Source organism: Oryx dammah, unplaced genomic scaffold (genome assembly GCF_014754425.2).
Source record: "Oryx dammah isolate SB20612 unplaced genomic scaffold, SCBI_Odam_1.1 HiC_scaffold_18, whole genome shotgun sequence".
Classification (NCBI taxonomy): domain Eukaryota; kingdom Metazoa; phylum Chordata; class Mammalia; order Artiodactyla; family Bovidae; genus Oryx; species Oryx dammah.
The window spans coordinates 12556683-12577651 of record NW_024070202.1 but is presented as its reverse complement, the minus strand read 5'-3'; the positions used below and the strand labels follow the sequence as shown (position 1 = coordinate 12577651).

Genomic DNA, 20969 nt, shown 5'->3' with positions numbered 1-20969 from the left:
CACTTAGCATGATGTCCTCAAGATTCATGTATGTTGTAGCCTGTGACATGCTCTCCTTCCTTTTCAAAACTGAATCATATTCCTTTCTGTGTATATCACATACTTTTGGATCGCTTCCAACTCTCGACTATTGTCAATAATGCTACTATAAACATGGGTGTATAAATATTTCTTCAAGATTCTGCTTTCCATTCTTTTGGGTGTATACCCAGCAGCGGGCTTGCTAATCCTGTCTTCAGTACTTTGAGGCCACTGGTTTCCGTAGCATATACAACATTGTGCATTTTCACCAACAGTGCACCAGGGTTCCAATTTTGCCAACTTTTGTTATTTTCTGTTTTCTTTTCTTTTTTTTTTAAATAGTACTTGTTTTAACAAGTGTGAAATACTATCTCATGGTGGTTTTGAAGATACTACAAGTTTAATACTACTTTTTTTTTTCACTAGACCATCCAATTTATAAATGTTACCTATAGCTTCTCAAAATTAATATATCATATAGCTACAAATGTTACTGTACTTGTCATTGTATTGCCAACAGTGATACAAAAGATCTAAAATACTTAGGGATTTCCCAGGACTCACAGGAAAGTAGTGATAAATTGGGAGTTGAACTGATCACTATATAATAGCTCAGCTATTTACTTAACTTCTGGAAAATCACATAAACTCCTAGCTTCCATGTCCTATTATTATTTTTAGGTGCAAAAATGTGTATTCTTTGTTACCTACTAATAATATAGATGCCACCAAATTTTTGTAAGGAATGTACATTGATCCACATTGTATATTTCTATGTTAATGTGAAAAGGACTCTTTACAAGCTACTTAAATGATAACAAGGAGGAAATTATTTCTGATTAATAATAATCATATAATACAACTCAATAAACAGTTAAGGAATACAGAAAACATTTTTTATTTTAAAAGATGTTGTCTTGGGACTTTCCTGGTAGTCCAGTGGCTAAGACTCCATCCTGATGCAGGGAGCCCGGGTTCAATCTCCGGTCCAGGGAACTAGATCCCAAATGCCACAACTAAGAGGTTAGCATGCCACAACAAAATCCCGCAAGCCACAACTAAGATCCAGCAAAGTCAAATAAATGAATAAATATTTTTTAAACAAGATGTATTTGCCAGGTTAGACCTTAGAAGAGATTTCATCTTCTAATGCTAGTAATACATTATTTCTTCTGCATAATAAATGTTATTGTTAAATGAATAGTTCACATTGACTCTTTTGTTACACATTCCTAACAAAATTATAGTTCTTTTAAGGTGTGCTGACAGAGCTAATTTCTTAGTTTTTATAACTTTGTTCTTCCTTTATACAATACTGCCAGATAGTACTAAGCAATCTAAGAACTTCCAGCAGCAAAATGTTCTGTTTCACACTGACTCTCAGGAGTCATCTCAGTAATAATGTTACTTTGAAGGTCAGCAGTTGCCAGGAAAAAGTAGAAAAGAAATAATGCGTGAAGTTTTAAACCTCACAAAAAGATCTCTGTGCAACCAGAATGTATAACTGTTCATGCCTTAGATTTTCGATACCTTAAATTTACTGCTCAAAAATGTAATTACTTTTTTTATGTAGTGGTGGGTATGGTATAACATTTGTCTAGCAAAGTGAAAGAAAACAAACATCCCCCTTTTAATTATATGTGTGTTTGTTGTAGAAAATACGTTTAGAAACAAAAATAATGTCAGTCAAAATTTCACCTTCCAAAATAACCATAATAAATGGTTATTCCTCATGTAAAAATCTTTTTATGTTAATAGACATAGATGTGATTCAGAAAAGAACTAAGAAAAAAATTTCTCTGGGGTACTGAAATGACTGTACAAACATCAAACTGTATAAACATCAAATAATACTTTGCATTTTAAAATAATAAAGATGTTCACGTTCATTATTCTTGGCACAAGCACAAATTCCAAAAATACTGATAAATAACTGAATTTTCAATCAGACCAATGCCTATTTAGTCTAAGTTAGCCTGTTCATACCCATTGTTTTATTTACCCATTGTGAAGTGGGGAAAAAAAATGTGCCCTTCACACCAAGATGACAGACATTATTTTCCTTCATCTATAAGATCACCTTGAAAAATAGGAATGATACACAAAAACCAACAAAGCTATTACAGCACTGGAAACAAAGCAGGATGTTCTAATGATACTGAAAATTTGAGGAACTTCTTAAAAATATAAAGTAGCTAGCAGGATGAGTGCTAGAAAGCACAAAGGAATGCAAAGTGTTGAGTCAACAGGGTTGCTAATGGGAGCTGGCCATAGGCCAGTTGGGAAGCCAGTTCATTAAAGAATTGTGCAATAGTTGGGACAGTCCCAACTTGAATGTTCTCTAGGCCTACAGCTAACCCCAGTTAGAAAAGTTAAATAATGTGCAAATTCTACTTCATGGAAAATGAAAATCCACCATGACCTCCTGGGCTGGAGTAAGTCACCAATGTAAAATCTGATCCCCAGATGGACACGAATGGACATGGAGAAAAGAACAAAGAACATGTAACTTCAGGTTTAAATTAACTAGACCACAGTGAACCTTTCCTTATTTCACCATTTCAGGAAGGTCAGCAGATTGTCTCCCTTTTATCTCTGGGTCCTGCAGGAAAGATACCTGTTATTCCCTGACAGCACTTTTTAAGCTTTTTCCCATCACATTTGCAGAAGTTAATGCTCTGTTTTTGCCCAGATTTGGGGGGTGGGGGTGGGAAGGGGGCATGTGGGTGGTAGAGAAGTTCTCAGTAGGAGAACTCTGCTGTGCAGTATATCCCTGTTGCTTATTTATTTTATACATAGTTTGCAGCTATTAAAACATTACTGATTGGGGGATTTTTGCAGAAACTAATGCCTGTGGCTGGCCATTTGTTATTAAAGTGAATATTGAAATGTGTCTGGTCAATAACATTCAGGTAACAAAAGACATACATCTCTGGTCACTAAGCTGTTAATCCCCAGCTCCTATCTTGAACTTTCCCCTTTCCCTCTCCCTACCAGTAACCACTCGTTCATTCTTTATGTCTTTGAGTCTTTTTCTGTTTTTGTTATATTCATTAGTTTGTTTTACATTTTAGAGTCCACATATAAGTGACGATTCAGTATTCGTCTTTTCTCTGACTGATTTCACTCAGCATAATACTGTGCAAGTCAATCCATGTCATTGTAAATGGAAAAATTTTATTTTATTTAATAACTGAGTAATATATATATATGTCCATTATCTGTTGGCAGATGCATGGGCTATTTCCACATCTTGGAAACTGTAAATAATGCTGCTATGAACATTGAGGTGCATGTATCTACAAATAAGTGTTTCTGTTTGTTTTAGATGTAGAATTGCTGAGTCTCTGGTAGCTCTATTTTGAGTTTTTTTTTTTTAGAAAATTCTATACTGTTTTCCACAGTGGCTGCATCAGTTTACCTTTGCACAAAAGTGTTCAAAGTTTCCCTTTTCTCTACACCCTGGCCAATATTTGTTATTTGTGAAATGTACCTCAACATAATAAATGCCATATGCAACAAGCTCTCAGCTGACATCATACTCAAAGCTGAAAATCAGGAACAAGACAAGGATGCCTCCACTCTCATCACTTGTAATCAACATAGTTTTGGAAGTTTTAGCTTGAGCAGTTAGTCAAGGAAAAAAAAAAAAGTCATTCAAATAGGAAAAGAAGTAGTAAATCTGTCTCTACTTGAAGATGATATAATATTATATATAGAAAACCCTAAATACTGCACACAAAACCTGTTTTAAATAAAGTCAGCCAAGCCTCAGGGTACATAATCAATAAACAAATATCAGTTGTATTTCTGTGCACTAATAACAAACTATCAGAAAGAGAAATTAAGAAAGCAATCACATTTACAATTACATCAAGAAGAATAATAGACCTAGGAATATTTTAACCTAGAAGCCAAAGATCTGTCAACTGAAAGCTAAGATACTGATGAGAGAAATGGATCACATAAACAAATGGAAAAATATTCCAAGCTCATGGATTGATTGGAAGAATTATTGCTGTTTAAAAAAAATCTTCATACTGCCCAAAGCAATCTATAGATTCAATGCAGTCTCTATCAAAACTCCAATGGCACTTTTCACAGATAGAATAAACAATCCTGAAATTTGTATGGAATCACAAAAGATCATGAATGGTCAAAGCAACCTTGAGAGAGAAAAACAGAGCTAGATGTGTCTTGCTTCCTGATTTTAAACTATATTTCAAAAAAGCTATAGTAATCAAAACAATATGGTATAGACGTGAAAAACAGACAGATCAATCAAATAGAACAGATAGCAAAGAAATAAATCCACAAATATATAGTCAATTAATAAGGCTATGGTTTTTCCTGTGGTCATGTACGGATGTGAGAGTTGGACTGTGAGGAAGGCTGAGCGCCAAAGAATTGATGCTTTTGAACTGTGGTGTTGGAGAAGACTCTTGAGAGTCCCTTGGACTGCAAGGAGATCCAACCAGTCCATTCTGAAGGAGCTCAGCCCTGGGATTTCTTTGGAAGGAATGATGCTAAAGCTGAAGCTCCAGTACTTTGGCCACCTCATGCAAAGAGTTGACTCATTGGAAAAGACTCTGATGCTGGGAGGGATTTGGGGCAGGAGGAGAAGGGGATGACAGAGGATGAGATGGCTGGATGGCATCACTGACTCAATGGACGTGAGTCTGAGTGAACTCCTGGAGTTGGTGATGGACAGGGATGCCTGGGGTGCTGCGATTCATGGGGTTGCAAAGAGTCGGACACGACTGAGCGACTGAACTGAACTGAACAAAGCTTAGACCTAGTTCTCAGAATTGGGCATTATCTTAGTGTTGTATTGACACAAAATTGGTAATTCGACATACAGATTTTGTCCTAAAAGTAGCGAAATGCCTTTACCCTGTTTGTGATTAGTCTTAAGAACTGCAGGCAGTGATGAAAATTGAGGTGGCAGTGCTCAGGTGATTCAAAGTTACAGAAATGAACAATACATAGTCTCAAAGTTTGGTTAGGCTTAGAAGGTAAGATGCTGTGTTTTCTATTAGAATTATTCTAACATTAGGTTCCTTCAATAATGTTGAAACCTCTTAGAATAGAACCTTTTTTTTTTTTTGAAAAGAATTTTTTTATCCATTATAAACTTTCATGAGTGTCTGTCTCTGGGTAAAACTTGCACCTGTTTCATTCTTGCTTTGTGACATGGACTGCTTGAAAAGAACTAGTCAGTGATACAAAGTTACATAACTGATCATTTTAATCCAGCTGCTGTCTTATGTTTGGACTATAAAACAATAGTAATAAGACAAAAAAAATAGTAATCAATGATCTTTCAGAGTAATTAATAATTAATAATAACTATTGTCTTAGATCAAAATGTTATTCTGTAAATTACCCTGAGTTCCAGGAAACAAGATTTCTGATGTATGTGTATCATCCATCTCCAGCGATTATCTGGGAATAGAATTAGGGAGGAGGTTTACTGTGTGCTAAAAAGGTTTCTTACATTAATTTGGGAGGAAAAGAGCCATCTAGGCTCTTTCTCTTGTTGATCCTTTCTAATTCCCATTTAAACACTAATAAAAACAAAGACTTGAGAAATTTAGTGTATTCTAGAAAAAATATCTAATGCCACAAATTAAGCAAGATTCTTGCAGTAAATGATGGTTAAATTGTGCCTGGTCAAAAATAACTTGGGTAACTATGATGCCTAAAAAGTTGGGGTACCCTGGCTAGAGAATCCTTGGGTGCTTATCCTTCAAGTGCAGTGGGTATCTCAGAGCAAGGTCTGTGCCCAGCATCATGTCCCCCAAAGCCAGCTTAGTGTCTGGTACATTAAGAGAAATTCATACTTATTGACCATACCTTTATTTATTGATTTAAATGTTTATTATTCATCCACCTAGATTCTTTATATATACTCAAAGAAGCCAGAACACATATGAAACACACACACACTTATTTATTACTTATCCAACAAGATTCTTCTCCATATATATTCAAGGAAGTCAGAACTTGTTATTTGTTATCTATCCATGTAGACTTTTCTCTACGCATATTCAAGGAAGCCAGAACATGCACACACATACACACATGTATTTAGTTATTTATCCATGAAGATTTTTCTCTATATATATTCAAGGAAGCCAGAACACACACACACACCCCACACATATTTTTTATCCAGGTAGATTTTTCTCTACATATATTCAGAAAGGAAGCAAAAACACATACACACACACATGTATTTATTTAATTTTTATCCATATAGATTTTTCTCTGTATATATTCAAGGAAGCCAGAACACACACACACACACACATACACGTGCACACTTTTATTAATTAATTTATTATTTATTTATTTATTATTATTTATTTACCCATCTCTATTCTTTATATATTTTTAAAGCCCCAAAATGAGTAAAGGGTGGGGGCTGGGTATTTAATGAATCTAGGAAAATATTAGTTGCTTGGTAAATAAGCTAGTTATCACATAGTTTGTAGGTGTATGCCACCTATTTTTTCATTATGTTGAACAGTTCTTTGTGAATTCAAAACCATTGGTCTTAGTTGCAATTGCTAATTTAATTCCATGAATAATTTTGTTTACCCTCTTCTGCCATTATGCACTTCTTCCTTTCTGTAGTTCTTGATCTATCTGGAATTCACGAGTGTATTTTTTTGAGGTATGGATCAAAAAGTTTTCCACATTAATACTTAATTGCTTTTATATATTTTTATAATTTGTGTTGGGCTCAGAGGTTAAAGCATCTGCCTGCAATGTGGGAGACCTGGGTTCGATCCCTGGATCGGGAAGATCCCCTGGAGAAGAAAATGGCAATCCACTCCAGTATTCTTGCCTGGAGAATCCCATGGACAGAAGAACCTGGTGGGCTACAGTCCATGGGGTCACAGAGTCAGACACGACTGAGTGACTTCACTCACTCACTCATAATTTGTGTATTTTCCCTTAAGTTTTGTTTAATCATGTGGTTTAGGAAGCGAGGTGGGGGTCAGAAAGGGGTCTAGGTGCAACAAAACAGAAGTGTATGGATACTCCCATTTCTTTTCCAAGTGGTTTGGTGAGTAGCTTTAACAGCATTGTTTATAAAGCCCAGCCCCAAGTAAGCATTTGTGTCCCACCACCAATTTCTCAAATCCCGCCCACCACTCAGCATGCTGTCGAAGCCCATGAACTCTGGGCTAGATGAGTTAACCATTCAGGATGGTGCGCTTCTAAGGTGAAAGCTTTCAGGTTGTGTGTGTCCTTCCTTACCCCAAATCATTCCATTTAGTCATCCTCTCCCATGTGTAACTCCCAATGAACAACTGCATTTACATCATTACCCCATCCATGAACCCAGTAACCCTTCAAAACTCGCCCATCACTGAGTCCTTTTTTTCAGGGTTTCTTTTTCTAAGGAATGGCAGAAGCTCGCAATGTTACTTTCTTCCAGTTTTATTGAGATCAATTGATATATATAAGGTGAGCACCTTTAATAGTTTGACAACATATATTTTGTGAAATGATTATCATCATACCTTTAGCTCAGGTTTTCTATACTACCCTACATCCGTTATAAAATTTGATAGGATGAGTGCCTCCTCAACCTCATTTGTCACTTTAGATGACTTTCATGCTAACTCTGTTATTATTTTATTAGTGTTATTTGGTGTTAAAAACATCTGTCTGCTAATTTCCCTTCATGTCATACCTGAGTACATTTGGTATGTCTTCTCTTTTATCCTTAAGTTTTTAATAATTTTCTATTAATAAATCTCAGGTATTCCAAGTTTGTTGTTGTTATCCTTCAGTCACCAAGTCGTGTCTGACTCTGTGACCCCATGGTAAATTCATATAAAAAGTTATACATGTCAATAGAATCTCTATTAATTGTGTGGCCTTAATTTATGTTTAAGTTTTTCAGCTTAGAAAGTTTTTTATATTATGTCCATAGAGTTGCTATTAATCGTGGGGCTTTATTTTATAAAGGTTTGCATTGGGAATGATTTCATCAATTTCTTGGAATATTCTGGGTAAATAATGGACACTGTGTTGCTTGACTGATATATAGCACCCCCACCCTTCCCAACCTGCTGTCTTCCCACCCCCAGCCCCATCCTCTAGACTCCCCTACCCTCCTCACTCCGCCTTCTTCCTTCACCAACTCTTCTGTTCTCTCCACCCCCTCCTTTCCTCTTCCTCCCCCTCCCCCATCCTCCTCAACCCCATCCACTTGATGTCCAGTGTACGCTGAAATGATCAAGACACAGTTTGCACTTAACCACTAAATCTTTATTGAATTTTTATTATAACATCAATTGATACATTAGCAAATAGAGAGAAATACAGAGTAAATAGCAATAAATGGGCAAGGGTAGGGATGTTGCGCAGGGGCAGGTGGGAAGTGCAGTTAGGAAAAAAGGGGCAGGGGTAAGAAGAAGGGCCACTGACAGGGGCATAAGCAACGCTTCTTATTCATCACTTTTCTGTAACTTCCATGAATCTTTACCATCTATCGTTATCAGTATCACTCCAGCAATGATTTCTCAAAGGGCATCTATCTATCTTAACTCTCTAAAGACTGCTTACAATCTCAATCCCCGGAGTTAATACTCAGGGCAAAGAGCCTCTATTAAGACTATTTATTCAGTCATCCCTGAACTTTCTCCTGCTAGTTTCTATCTGTGTCCAATAGCCCCCAAAAGGTTGATCTCCCTGCAGTTCCCTTCAAGTTTATCTGAAATCTTTAGGGGTAGCAATCATAAAGAATCACAAGGAGATACACGTTTACTTATAAAGGTATCTAATACATAATATCATGCTTTTTAACTAACCCCACCCACTTAAGATTACTTAATAGCCCCCCCTAAAATACTTATGATTATATATATATCCCCAATTAAATCGTTACACAAAAAAAAAAAAAAAAAAAAACCAAGGCAAGTTTCCACAGACCACTTTGATAGCTCTCTACAATCTGAAACAACAAAGAACTCTCAATCCTAACTGACGTGCCTTCTTTCTTTAAGATGAAAGCGTGGCATGGCTCCCATCAGGCTCTTCATCTCTGCAGGTGGTTCTCTTCATTTCTGCCCAGGTCTTTCCGGCAGAGTGTTCTCTGTTGCCAGCCTTGGAATTCTGATGTTAGATGTCTGTGGTGGATGATGACTGGATCAATTCAGGAGTCCAAAAGGTACCTGCAAACTTAAACACAAATCCTGACTGCACTATGCAGGTGTGCCCCTCTTATTTTGTCCACTTGAAGTTCACTGTGCTAACACATGATTTATTCCAACTAATTCTCCATTTTCCAGCATCTAATACAAGTACCTCATTGCTCAAACTAAATTGACCCTTCAGAAATGTACATAAACTTCCTCCACTTCAACAACCTAGCATGGTGACCTTAGCTAGTTCTCTCCAGGTCTGCCTAACAATGGGAGCTTATATCTTCTTCCTTCATTTTTTAACTAACACTGAAAATTTGGGCCAAAAGTCAATCAATTTTGTCATTGTTTCAAAAGGCAGACTGTTGGCTTTACTAATAATTTTGATGTTTTCTTTATCATCTTTGTCTTTATTTTGCTCCCTTTCCACATTCTTTAGAGATTAATTTGCTTTCTCCTTTCTTACGAATAAAGGCATTTTGTTGGAAAATGCCAAAAAATTTTAAAGTATTCAATTAAAACAAAGTTGAAAACACACAAGCTAAAGGAAACTTAATAAAATTCTGATTCTACAGAGTAAGTTTGAGATTACTTATCTTGAACACCTACGCATATAGATAGTATATATAGCTATAGGGCATTGTACACACTGCCAAACAGACTTTCACAAGCTCTACAAAACAGCCAAAGGTGTGTCAGGGATTTCCTCTGGGAGTTAACCCACACCACCATGCTCCCTCATGATTGCTGCCATCACATCTCCAGACTTCCGCTTGCAGCGATGGCAATGTCCGTGTGCACATGCTGAGGCTGCAGACAGTAGCCCATTTCTAGGCCCTCTGCAGCTTGAAGATCAATTGACAACTGTAAATTTGACACAAAGCAACTTGAATTCAAATGTATGGAGGATGGATTGATTGAGGTAAACTGACGTGATGCTTCAAAAAGTCCAGAAGCACAAATGCACCATTTAAAAAGAAGTTAACCCAAAACACATGAGCGACTAACAAGCTTTCAGATTACATTGGAAAAAAAAAAAAAAAAGGAAAAGTTGTTTTGGATTAAATAGCCAATTAGGCAATTAGGTAATTTCGTTGAATTTGTGTCTCATTTTGCTTGATTTTTAAAGGCCCAATCAAAAAAAAAATTAAACTATAGATGATGTTAAAATAGAAATTTGAAGATGAACAGGATGAACTATTATACAAGTACTCCAGTCTGAGGAGCCTCTTATTCACAGTGTTGTAAGAGAAGTTCACAGTAAAGAACTATTTTATACTACCTTACATATCAATTTTAACTGATTTAAGAAGAGTTGGATAGTAATTCAATGGAAATAACTTTGAAAGCAGAGTCACTACTTTAAAACAGTTAAAGGACACTATCTACCTACAGCTTAAACTTTTAAGTATTTAAACATGCAAGGGTGAGGGTGAGTGATAATGAACGTGTGAAGGGTGATGCTGATGAAAAGTGAAACTTCACCATTGGACTCCTCTTCATGACAGGCTATTTGAAAAATACACCATATTGTTTGCTACTGCTCAAATGGTTGGAGACTGTGTTGAAACACATGCTCCCAGAAGCCTGCCTCTTTCTTCTCCATGCCATGGCAGCAAATTGGAGTCTCAGCAACCAGGCAGGAAGGATGTCAAATCCTGCAGCAGGGTAGGTGGCAGTAGTAAACAGAGAGAGAGGTTAGATAATCAGTTCAAGGTAGTAGCAAGGGACCAGGCTAAAGGAAGTCAGGCAGTCCCAAATTAGCACAAAGCATCCAGGAGACACCAGCTGATGTCACTGGATTGAAGACAACTCTTCTGTTGTCTGTTGCTTTGGGTTGCTTTCTGAGGCCTTTCATTCACTGGCAGCTTATTGGCTCCATCCCCTAGAGGATGGTAAAATACACTCCCCCTCCCTTAGCATCCTAGTGCTATAGTCTAGTGAGGGGACTGATAATGAAATGCCCAGGTGCATATGGAGGCAGAGACAAGGACAGATGCTCCCAAGACTTCAGCTGACACGCTTCCAGCCAGTGAACAATGCTCATGAACATTCTTTCTGAAGTTCCAGGTCAAGGTGGTACCATTAACTGTGAGTCTCTCCTTTAAGAGCTGGGTACAGGAATTTAGGAGTCCTTATTAGCTACTCATTAGCCCTCATACATGACTGAGAGATGATCACACTTCACAAATGTCTAACCACCTGGAGTCACCAGCAGTCTCTGGTTACCAGGCTTTTTGTTTTGTGTGGAAGCCATTGCTGGCATGGTGACGGTAAGGTGTTGTGACAAAGTCAGAGTTATTGGGTACGTATGATTTGCACCAGGATGTGAAGGCACTCAAACATGCACAAGTCCCTCTGAGAGCACTTCCTCCTGAGGCCTGAGGTGTTCCGTTGAAGGGGTTTTGCCTGCTCCCCAGAGAACCGGTTGAGTTGCCGCTCCTTGAGTCATGAAAATGGAGTTTGAAGATGGTGAAGTTTCAAAAGGTGCAGCCAGAAGATCACGGAAGCCGTTGGCACTGCACCAGTAATTGTGGCTTCCTTAATAAGGCCTCGCTCCTCCAAGGCTGTAAGGTACCTCAGCTGCAAGGAAAGTCATGTCCTCCTCCTCACCTCCCCCTCCGTAAGGAAAACAGCATTTCCTGTGCTTGCATCAGCTTCTCAGTAACTGTTAAATGAGGAATCTGACAGCCCATAATTCAGATGGTGAGAGAGGTTTCAGCAGGTAAAACCCAGGTTTCCAGGGTTTGCTGGGAAGTAAACTTGTTACAAATTTTAATTAGGTTGGCAGTTAAGGTGGAAAACCAGAGATAATTTGTTGGTGAATATTTTGTTGCTCCCACCAAACAGTGGAGGTCAGTGGGTGCTTTGAGATGGGTGTCAGTTCAGGGTGGCCCTGACCTTCTGTGACCATTTCAGAGGAAAGCCTGTGCTCAGGTTGGTCTGAAGGTGCAGTGGCCCAATGTAGCACACAGTCACTGATGAGAAGCTGAACAGGAGTTCATTTTGAGGGTGGAGATCCTGAAGGGCAGGATGCCTATTCACAGGCTGCTGTAAGAAGGAGGCGGTGGCGGGGGCGGCGGCGGGGGCGGGGGCGGGGGCTGAGGCGGCGGGTACTGGGGCATTGGCGGCTGCCGGTACCAATGGGGATTCCAGGTGATCATCACGGGGACATAGAGGGATCGCCCGTGCCCATCTCGCCCCACGGGGTACCAGGCGAATCCTACCGGGTAGGTCGGGTATGCGGCATAGGCAGGATAGGTTGGATATCCTGGAATTTGAGGTACGAATTCAGTGTATGTTGCCAGGTGAGCTTGGTCATCTAAATTTGGAATCGTGAGTCGAGGATACTGATTCTGGATGGTGACACCGTTGGGACCCCGGCAGTCGTAAGAAACTTGCAGCTTCCACCCTCTTTTCACTTGGAGAACTTGGGCTCCGTTCGGCGCGATGGTGGGAGTGATCAGCCCATCCTTCACGTGTCTGGCAACAAAATCTCGCAGGGCTGCCATTTCAGATTCTGACAGTGAGTACACATGCCCGCTGGGAATACTGTGTGCTCCGGGGATCATTTCTATGTTAGGGTCCACCAGACGGTTGTCTGGGTAGACGTTCTCATCCACTGGGGTGTACACATTCTGCACGTAGTAGTATCTCACAGGCTGGTAAACTCTGTACCCCTCTACCGGGTAATAGAACGCAGGTTGCGCTGGTGGTGGGAGAAGTGGTGGTATTGGAGAGTACATCCGGCAGTGGTATCTGCAATATTCAGAATCGAAGACGATCGATCGGGTGCTCCACGTGATGTTGGGATCGTGTGTGCTCAGCCAGCGCACCCCCAGGACGATGGGGAAGAATGGAGACTGAGTCACATCGAATGACAGCACCTCGCGGTGATCTCCCAAGTCGACGATCAGGTCGTGAGTTTCGTGGACCACTGGGCCCGATGCTATGGGACGTCCATCAATTGCTTCTACAAGTATGGGCCAGTCCTTGATTCTCAGAGGAATGCCGTTCTGGGCCACGTACTCGTGATCAATGAAATTGCCAGAAGCGCCAGAATCGATCATGGCTCGGACGAACAGGCTGTGTCGGCCCGGGAGATGAATCTGGAGCATCACTTGCAAGTGTGGAGATGACGCAGCATCATCTTGGGGGGACCTTATTAATTCCGGCCCGGTCGCTGAAGGTCCCTCTACAGCGGGGCCGGGGAGTTTCCCGCCGGCGAAGCCTTCGAGGCCTTGGCAGGACAGTTGTCAGCGTAGTGGCCTCCATTCCCACAGTAGAGGCACAGGTTCAGCTTGCGACGTCTCTCTTTCTCTTCCTGCGTCAGGCGCATGCGGGCGCCCCCCACGGGCTCGGTCGGGTCTACCTGGTGGTGATGGTGATTGTTGACCTGCGGCGCCACCAGCGCGCGTGGCGGGGATCGCGGCTTGCGGGCAGCGGCCGCCCGGGCCAGCCTTCTCTCAATGTGGATGCACTGGCCGATCAGCGCCGACAGCGACTTGGCCACTTCGAGGTGCGCCAGCTCTGCTTGGATGTGGTCGCTGAGGCCCTCATGGTACTGGTCGATCAGGGCGGGCTCGTTCCAATCCAGGTCCTGCGCAATCATCTGGAAAGCGTTAGAGTAGTCGACCACCGACCCCATTCCCTGGCGCAGACGTCTGATCTTGCGTTTGGCGGCCTCGCGCCGCTGGGGATCTTCAAAGACGTGCTTCATTTCGGTCATGAAGGCTGGGTAGTTATGCATCAGGTAGTGAGAACGCTCCAGTTTGGCCGAGGCCCAGCGGGCGGCGCGGCCCGTCATCATGCTGGTCACGAAGCAGACACGCACGCGATCGACAGAGAAATCGCGGGTGCTCTTCTCCATGAAGAGCTGGCACTGGGACATGAAGGGAACCAGCATGTCTGGGTTGCCGTCGAACTTCTCGGGAAGGTCTTCTGGGCACTCCTCCTCGATAGGGGTGGCTGGGGCGGCGGCGGCTGCTGCACCGCACAGCTCAATGTCGTCGTCGTCCTCCTCGGAGGCAGGCTCCACTTGCTCGCGGAGGGTGGTGTTCTCCTCGGTGAGTTTCTGCACCTGGTTGTGCAGGTTGTTGTTCTCCTCAGATTGCTTCATGACCTTCTCTCTGAGGTTGTTGATCTCTTCCGAGAGATCCTCCCGCCGGCGTTCTCCCAGGTTGGGGTTGTACTGGCCTCTCTGGCTACTGCAGGGGGAATGGGAGGGGGAGGAAGGATCGTTGGGGGGAGGAGGAGGCGGAGGTGGTGGGCAGTCGGGCCCCAGGGTGATGGTTGGGGTGGGAGGAGACCTCCCGGGCGCAGTAGCTTCACTCCTGTGGGAATGGAGGCCTGTGTCCTGGCCTCCGCGTCCACCTTTTCGCCTTCTGGTTTTCAGAAGCTTTCTGTTTCTGTAAGTGAAGATAAAAGCATAAATTCAACACATACATTCCGAGCACCACAATACGAAGTATCTGCTAAAGTACTTTAAATACATGAGTATTTAAAGTATCTCTTTATTCCCCTTGTTTACATCAATAGTTAATAAACAGACCAAAGCCCTACAAAAAAGATGTTAATCAATTAGGACTGTGGACAATGAAGAGAATCCTCCTCTTTGATGTCCAAATGATCCTTTCCTCCTCAAGAATCACCTGTTCGTCATAATTTAACAATATGCAACTCTTATAAGTAGCATGGTTACCTTTACTGACTAATAAATAATGTAGAGATACTCCAAATAAGAACCTTTATAAGCAGAGCAAGAAGCCTTCAAGGCAAAGATTGATACCAAAAAATTATGTAAAATAAAGCCAAAATGATAACTACTTGTTATGGGAAAAACAGCTACTATTCCAGCCAATAGAGAACCAAGAAAAAGAAAGGGGGGGTGTTAAAAATCACAATGACTGTATTCATCAACCCATCAAGGATGGGGGTGGGGGGGGGGTGCGGTGCACTTTGGCCCACTGTCCCTACCCTGATCCACCTTTATAGAGAAGGTAACTATGAATGGTTATCAAAACAAACTGCCCCAAAGCCAACAGAAAACTGTCTAAATTCCTTTTCAAACCCGAATTAGATTTCCCCTTTGGGACAGAAATGGTACTGAGCAGCAACCTGTATATACTGGTTTCTCTCCTTATTATGCAGTCAACCAACAGTTATTGATTGATGCCTCTTAGGAGTAGCTAGGCTATAAAACAGAACATCCAAAGAAGCCCAGTAATAGTGTCCCTCAAACTTACAATGAGGGTTTAATTAGATCATGCAAGTAAAGCACATAGTGCATATTCAACAACTGTTAGCTGATATTAATAAAGTTATTAATAAAAACAGAAACTTTAACTTTCTATATAATGAGGCTGAGACTAAAACAGGGAGGGGCTGCAACTATGGCAACCTGGGTCCCACATCCCACCTAATGATACTCATTTAAAAAAAAAAAAAAAAAAAGACTGTGTCCATAGGGGTGAATGACTGTGTGAGGGGGAAATGATGAGGGGACTCAATGTCCTAATTATGGGTAGGGTGACAATAAACTACACATATACTAAATCAGCACGCAGGGGCATGTGTACGTCCTGGAAATAGGGTTAAATTTAGAGTAATTACTTTAACACATCAATGGTTTTTAAAATGGGCATTAAGTGTTCATATTTGGAAAACTAGGAAAGTGCTCAAAACTTAAATAGACTATAAAGCCGGGAGACTGCCTATTTGTTACATTTTAACTTGGCAGTCCTGGCCACCTGTTCTTTTCTGACCCACCAAGGCAAAAACAGACACCAAATTAATTACGTAAAATAAAGCCACAAAAGTAAACATGCTATTCAGAGAAGTTAGGTGAAAAATTGCTAATATTTCATCAACTGGGTACGGGTGGGGGCAGGAAGGTGATGGTAATTAAACATGGTACCTGGCTACAGAGAAATACCCCTTCTTCCTCCTCTTTTTGAGACCCCTCCAAGTTCTTTAGGCCCCTCCCTGCCCCAGCCCCACCAACCACAACCATTTCCCCTTATGCCCTGGGCTGTTGGTTCAGCCTCTTCAAGGAGGCTATTCAGCACGCAGAGTCCTTAAGGGACAGAATTACTGTGCCATTTTAATATTTTTAAACTGTTACTTAATTACTTTAATAACAGACTACGGAAACAATTAACAGTTGACATTCAAGATAAGACATTCAAGTTTAGAAAAAATGAGATGTAATTAACACATCATAGCCTGTGACATTGTTTCATGTCCAGTTGCTTAAAGACGATTACACTGGTGACAATCAGAATATGAGGTCACAAAATAATGCCATTTTTATTAACTAAATGAAGTGTTTTAATGTCCCATTATAAAGCAACTAATAAGCACAGGTCATTGTGTCATGTCATGATGACTGAGGTGCCACTTCTGTCATCAAAACACTAATACTTTCAAAAGTTAGAGACAAGACTTTGGAAAAGGCATTTCACAGCATGGCCTGGAGCAGGTCAGAAAGGTTAACCACCTATATGTCAATCACAGTCACTGGGGTGGGCTTTATTGAGGCCCAGGTCTGATGGTTTTCACATCTGCAAAACACAAGGACAGGACAAAAATAACAATACATTAGGAAATCAGTAAACAACCACTGAATTGTTTATGGAAATAGAAGATCAGTAAGACCTTAAAATTCAAATGCTTTTGGGGACAGGAAGGTAATGGAAATGTGAAAAGAGACTGGACAATAGGGAGGGACTACAGCTATTTCACTTGGGGATGAATACCTCCCCCAACCCCCACGAACTCTTTTAACTCTTGTATGATTTTTAAATCCAGTGCCAGTCAAACAAATTCAGGGCCTTATTTGACCTGTGAGATCACTAGTTTGAGGTCCCTAACTTTTACCAGTATCAGGCTTAAGGCTCCCACCCCCAGGGTTTGTAATTTTGGGGTGGGACTCTTAAGTCCTAAAAGGGTTAACTGCCCAGAACAGAGTTGTTTATCCATTAAAACTGATAGGGTAGTGGGCAAGCAAGTTAAGAGCAGAAGTAAAGTTTACAAATGTTTAAACAGCACCTGGAGCACTGTGACTTGATTTGAATGACAAGACTATGGCTCCTTAAATACCTCCTTAGTAGGGACTGGATTGCAGAGGTGGGGTCAAGAGGCTCCATTCCTAAAATAAAACCTCAAAGAACACACAGCATATAGCTAAGCCACCTGGGACAGATGCCACCTTTACACATGAAAAACAGTATCACTCTATTTAAGAATTAAATACATTTGATTAATCTTTACTCTTCACAATGATTTTTGAAACTTTCTATTCCCCCCACCCTACCCTCCCTCAATGCCCCCACCAAAGACACCAAAGCACAACAGCAGCAAAAAACCATCATATGTTAACCATCACACTAGTAAATGATATTCACCAAACAAAATTGTTTTACATTTGCAAATGTCCACATTTCTTTTTGAGAACTGTACAGTTAATGAAATGCAAATTCTAATAATATGCACATTTTAAAAACCATTGTTTTGAACCTCTTTATAATGCAGACACAGAATTTTAGGGTTAGGGTGGCAAGGTTGGTAAATGGAACCTGGGGACTTGAAGCTGTAATTATGATATGTTATCCATATATCCACAGACTATATACTTGTTGGAGGTAGTGTGTGTGTGTGTGTGTGGGGGGGGGTGATTGGTGGGGAGTGACAAATTTGGGGAGCCAATGCTTCCAAATGCCGCTGTAACAGTCCTGGTTCATGGTCTACAACATATGGAACCAGGTTTTTAAATTTCTTCATTTAAATAGAAACATAAATATCTAACTGGCAGTAAACTATACATTTGTTTTATATAGATATTTTAAAATGCCAGCTAAAACTGTCAATCTATATATTGTAATGTAACCACTTTGTTACATTACACAAATTTTAAATATGACAATTATGTACCATTAACTAATCCACTTGCCCCAAATTTAAATAATTAGCTTTGCTTTTTAGTTTATAAAAAAGCTAATTATTTCTAGTGTTTTGAATTAATTTAGCTGTTTTGAATTATAATTACAGCTTACAGTATTCAAACTTAAAAATGCAATTTTTTTTTAAGATCCTGTTAAATGTGAGCAAGATAAAACAAGCAGAGTCTTGGACAACCCAGGACAGCAAAACACCACAGCAAAGAGCCAAGAACAAAAAACCAGAAAACACCTGCACACATGAAGGAAGACACTGAATAAACCATTTTACTCTGATCATTTAATGAATGCCTACAATATGCCAGACCCAATTAATAATATGTAGGCAAGCTGGCCAGGGCTGATGCCCTAGAGATTCCAAGAAAAAAAATCCAGAAATACACGTCATCCTCCTTTAGAGGCCAAGCCAGCAGCACCAACAAAGTTACTTAAAACTCCTGTGAAACAAAGTTCAAGTTGTTCTTTATTTTGTATTCACCAAAGCATCTGATTCCATTGGGTCCCACCACAAAGGTCCACTAGTGTGTCCAAAACACTTTAAAAAGTTTTTTACTTTAAAAAAGTTAAACTTTTATTAAGATTTTAAAAAACCTTAAAACTTAAAAATGTTAAATATTTTATTTTTCATTTGTAGTAAAAACATTTAGCTAGACTGCCTTTAGAGGCGCTAGCCATGTCAGCTTGGAAGCACCCTTCATAACCCACTATCAGGAATTTAAATTGTGGGTTTATGTTATTTAATATATACAAAGTAGCTTTTTAATGCCATGTATAATTGTTATTGTTGTTAATTGTCCTTATATATTATTCTTATATTTATTAGACACCAGTGGATAAAAGGCAAAACCTGCGCAGAAGAGAAACCCCAGCAGAAAAACCGCAGGAGGGCGGGGCTGTGCAGCCAGGCTCAGGCAGCGAAGGTGCGCAGGCGCAAAAGAGCGGGGGGAACTGATGAGGTGGGGGCTCACACTGCGCAGGCGCAGGCGCCCTCTGGAGAGGCGGGGCCATAGACCAGCTCAGAAGAGGCAAGCTCAGGGCGGGGCCAAGTTTTGAAAGGCGGGGTCTGGACGAGCTACCTCGGAGGAGGCAGGCTCAGAGAGAGGTGGGGTCTGGAGGTGCCACCTAAGGGAGGCGGGGTTCAGGGGAAGGTGGGGTTTAGGGAAGCCGCCTCACAGGAGGCGGGCTTGGGGGAGGCGGGATCTAGAAGGCGCGCTCTGGGAAGGCGCGCCACAGAGGAGGCGCGCTCGGAGAAGGCGCTGGGCGGCGCTAAGCCTGCTCTTAGCAGATACTGCGGAGAAGGCGCGCTAGGATGGGCGGGGCAGGTCTAAGATGGGCTGCATGCCTCTCCCAGGATCCCCCCCTCCCGAAACCCCTCCCACCAGCTTCCACCAGCCAGATACATTTCATGCAACAAGAGCAGTCACCCCCAGATCCATTCCCCCACCCCCCCCACGCCTCCCAATCCTAAGCAAACCAACAGTTTCCACAAACTGTTGCTGGATGCCAATTCGCGCCACCACTACAACTACACCACCACTTCAATCAAGCGCAACTAAGCAAGGCAGCCCTGCCACCACCAAAAGATTCCCTTTTACGCTCCAGTCAGAGCCCCTCCACTCCACTGCCACAGCAGGAATGGTGTGGGCTGAACGTTAAACACTAATTTTTGCCCAGGGCTCCATTTTGTCTAACAGCACCATCATAGAGAGAACCGTCCTGGAGAAAAACATAGTGGGAGCCATTCCAAAGGTGTGTTAGAGACAAAGGGTGGGGTTCCTCTAAGAACAGAGTGATCTTACTCTTCAGCTCCTGTCCGCTTCAACTGGTTTCTTTGTAGCGCAAAACAGTACACCTTGTCTATTTCTGCAGCTGTTATTACTCTGTAGCGCATTTTAGGTATAAATCGTTCCGCAGCGCGTGTACCTCTGCGGTTCCTGAGTCTCGTAGCGCAACGAGGCGCTGTTGTAGTGCTATCATATCATTTTTGTGGCGCTAATCTTCTACAGCTCACATTTTGTAGCGCATTTAAAGCGCAAATCAGTCATCAGTCTGTGGTTCATAAATCGCGGCAATTCCTAAATCGCTGCAGTTCATACTGGTTTCAGTGCAAAAGAAGCGCCCATCAGTTTATAGCGCATTGACGCGCCCATCGCTTTGTAGCGCATTGATGCGCCCATCAGTCTGTAGCGCGTTGAAGCGCCTATCGGGTCTGTGGCGCATTTGAAGCGCTTGTCAGTTTGTAGCGCATTTGAAGCGCTCATCAGTTTGTAGCGCATCTGAAGCGCCAATTAGTTTGTAGCGGATATCACTTTGCAGCACATCTGCAAATTGGTCGGTAGCTCATGTCCGTCTGCAGCTCATGTTTGTCTGCAGCTCATATCTGTCTACCACCCGTATCTAGACTTAGGTACTAGAAATCAAAGCCCTGAGGGCTTGGGTTCTCCACGCAGTTTTGGGGTGCAGCCAGTGAAGGCGTGACAAGGTGTGCGTGGAGACATTCGGGGCGCTATTCCATCTCCCGCAGCTCTCGATAAGAACAGGGAATGAACGTGATCTTAAAGAAAAAGAAACATCCTCACCGCATACTCACCACGCGAGGACTCCCTGCGAAGGCTGGAAAGACGGGGTCCCACACCTGTGCCAGGCGTGGGGACCGCTGGGTGCTCGGCAGCCCGGAGTGGCTCCGGACGCGAGCCCGCTCAGCGGACCTTCCTCGAGGTTCGGTGGTCCGTCTCCTCTGGTCTCCTCAGGTCGTAGTCAGGTTTCTTCGACACACACCAACCGAAGTTGAAGCGCGTGTACCGGGAGCGCCGACCAGGAGCCTTAT

General features: G+C 41.8%; 1 protein-coding gene across 1 annotated transcript; it reads right to left on the bottom strand.

Annotated features, from left to right (window-relative positions):
• Positions 1-8288: 8288 nt before the first annotated feature.
• PEG10 (paternally expressed 10) lies at positions 8289-20948 on the bottom strand. The gene is given in 3 exon segments (XM_040260448.1): positions 8289-13407; positions 13410-14593; positions 20722-20948. Coding segments are annotated over 3 exon segments (2370 nt in total). The 5' UTR covers positions 20727-20948; the 3' UTR covers positions 8289-12226.
• Between the last annotated feature and the right edge of the window lie 21 nt (positions 20949-20969).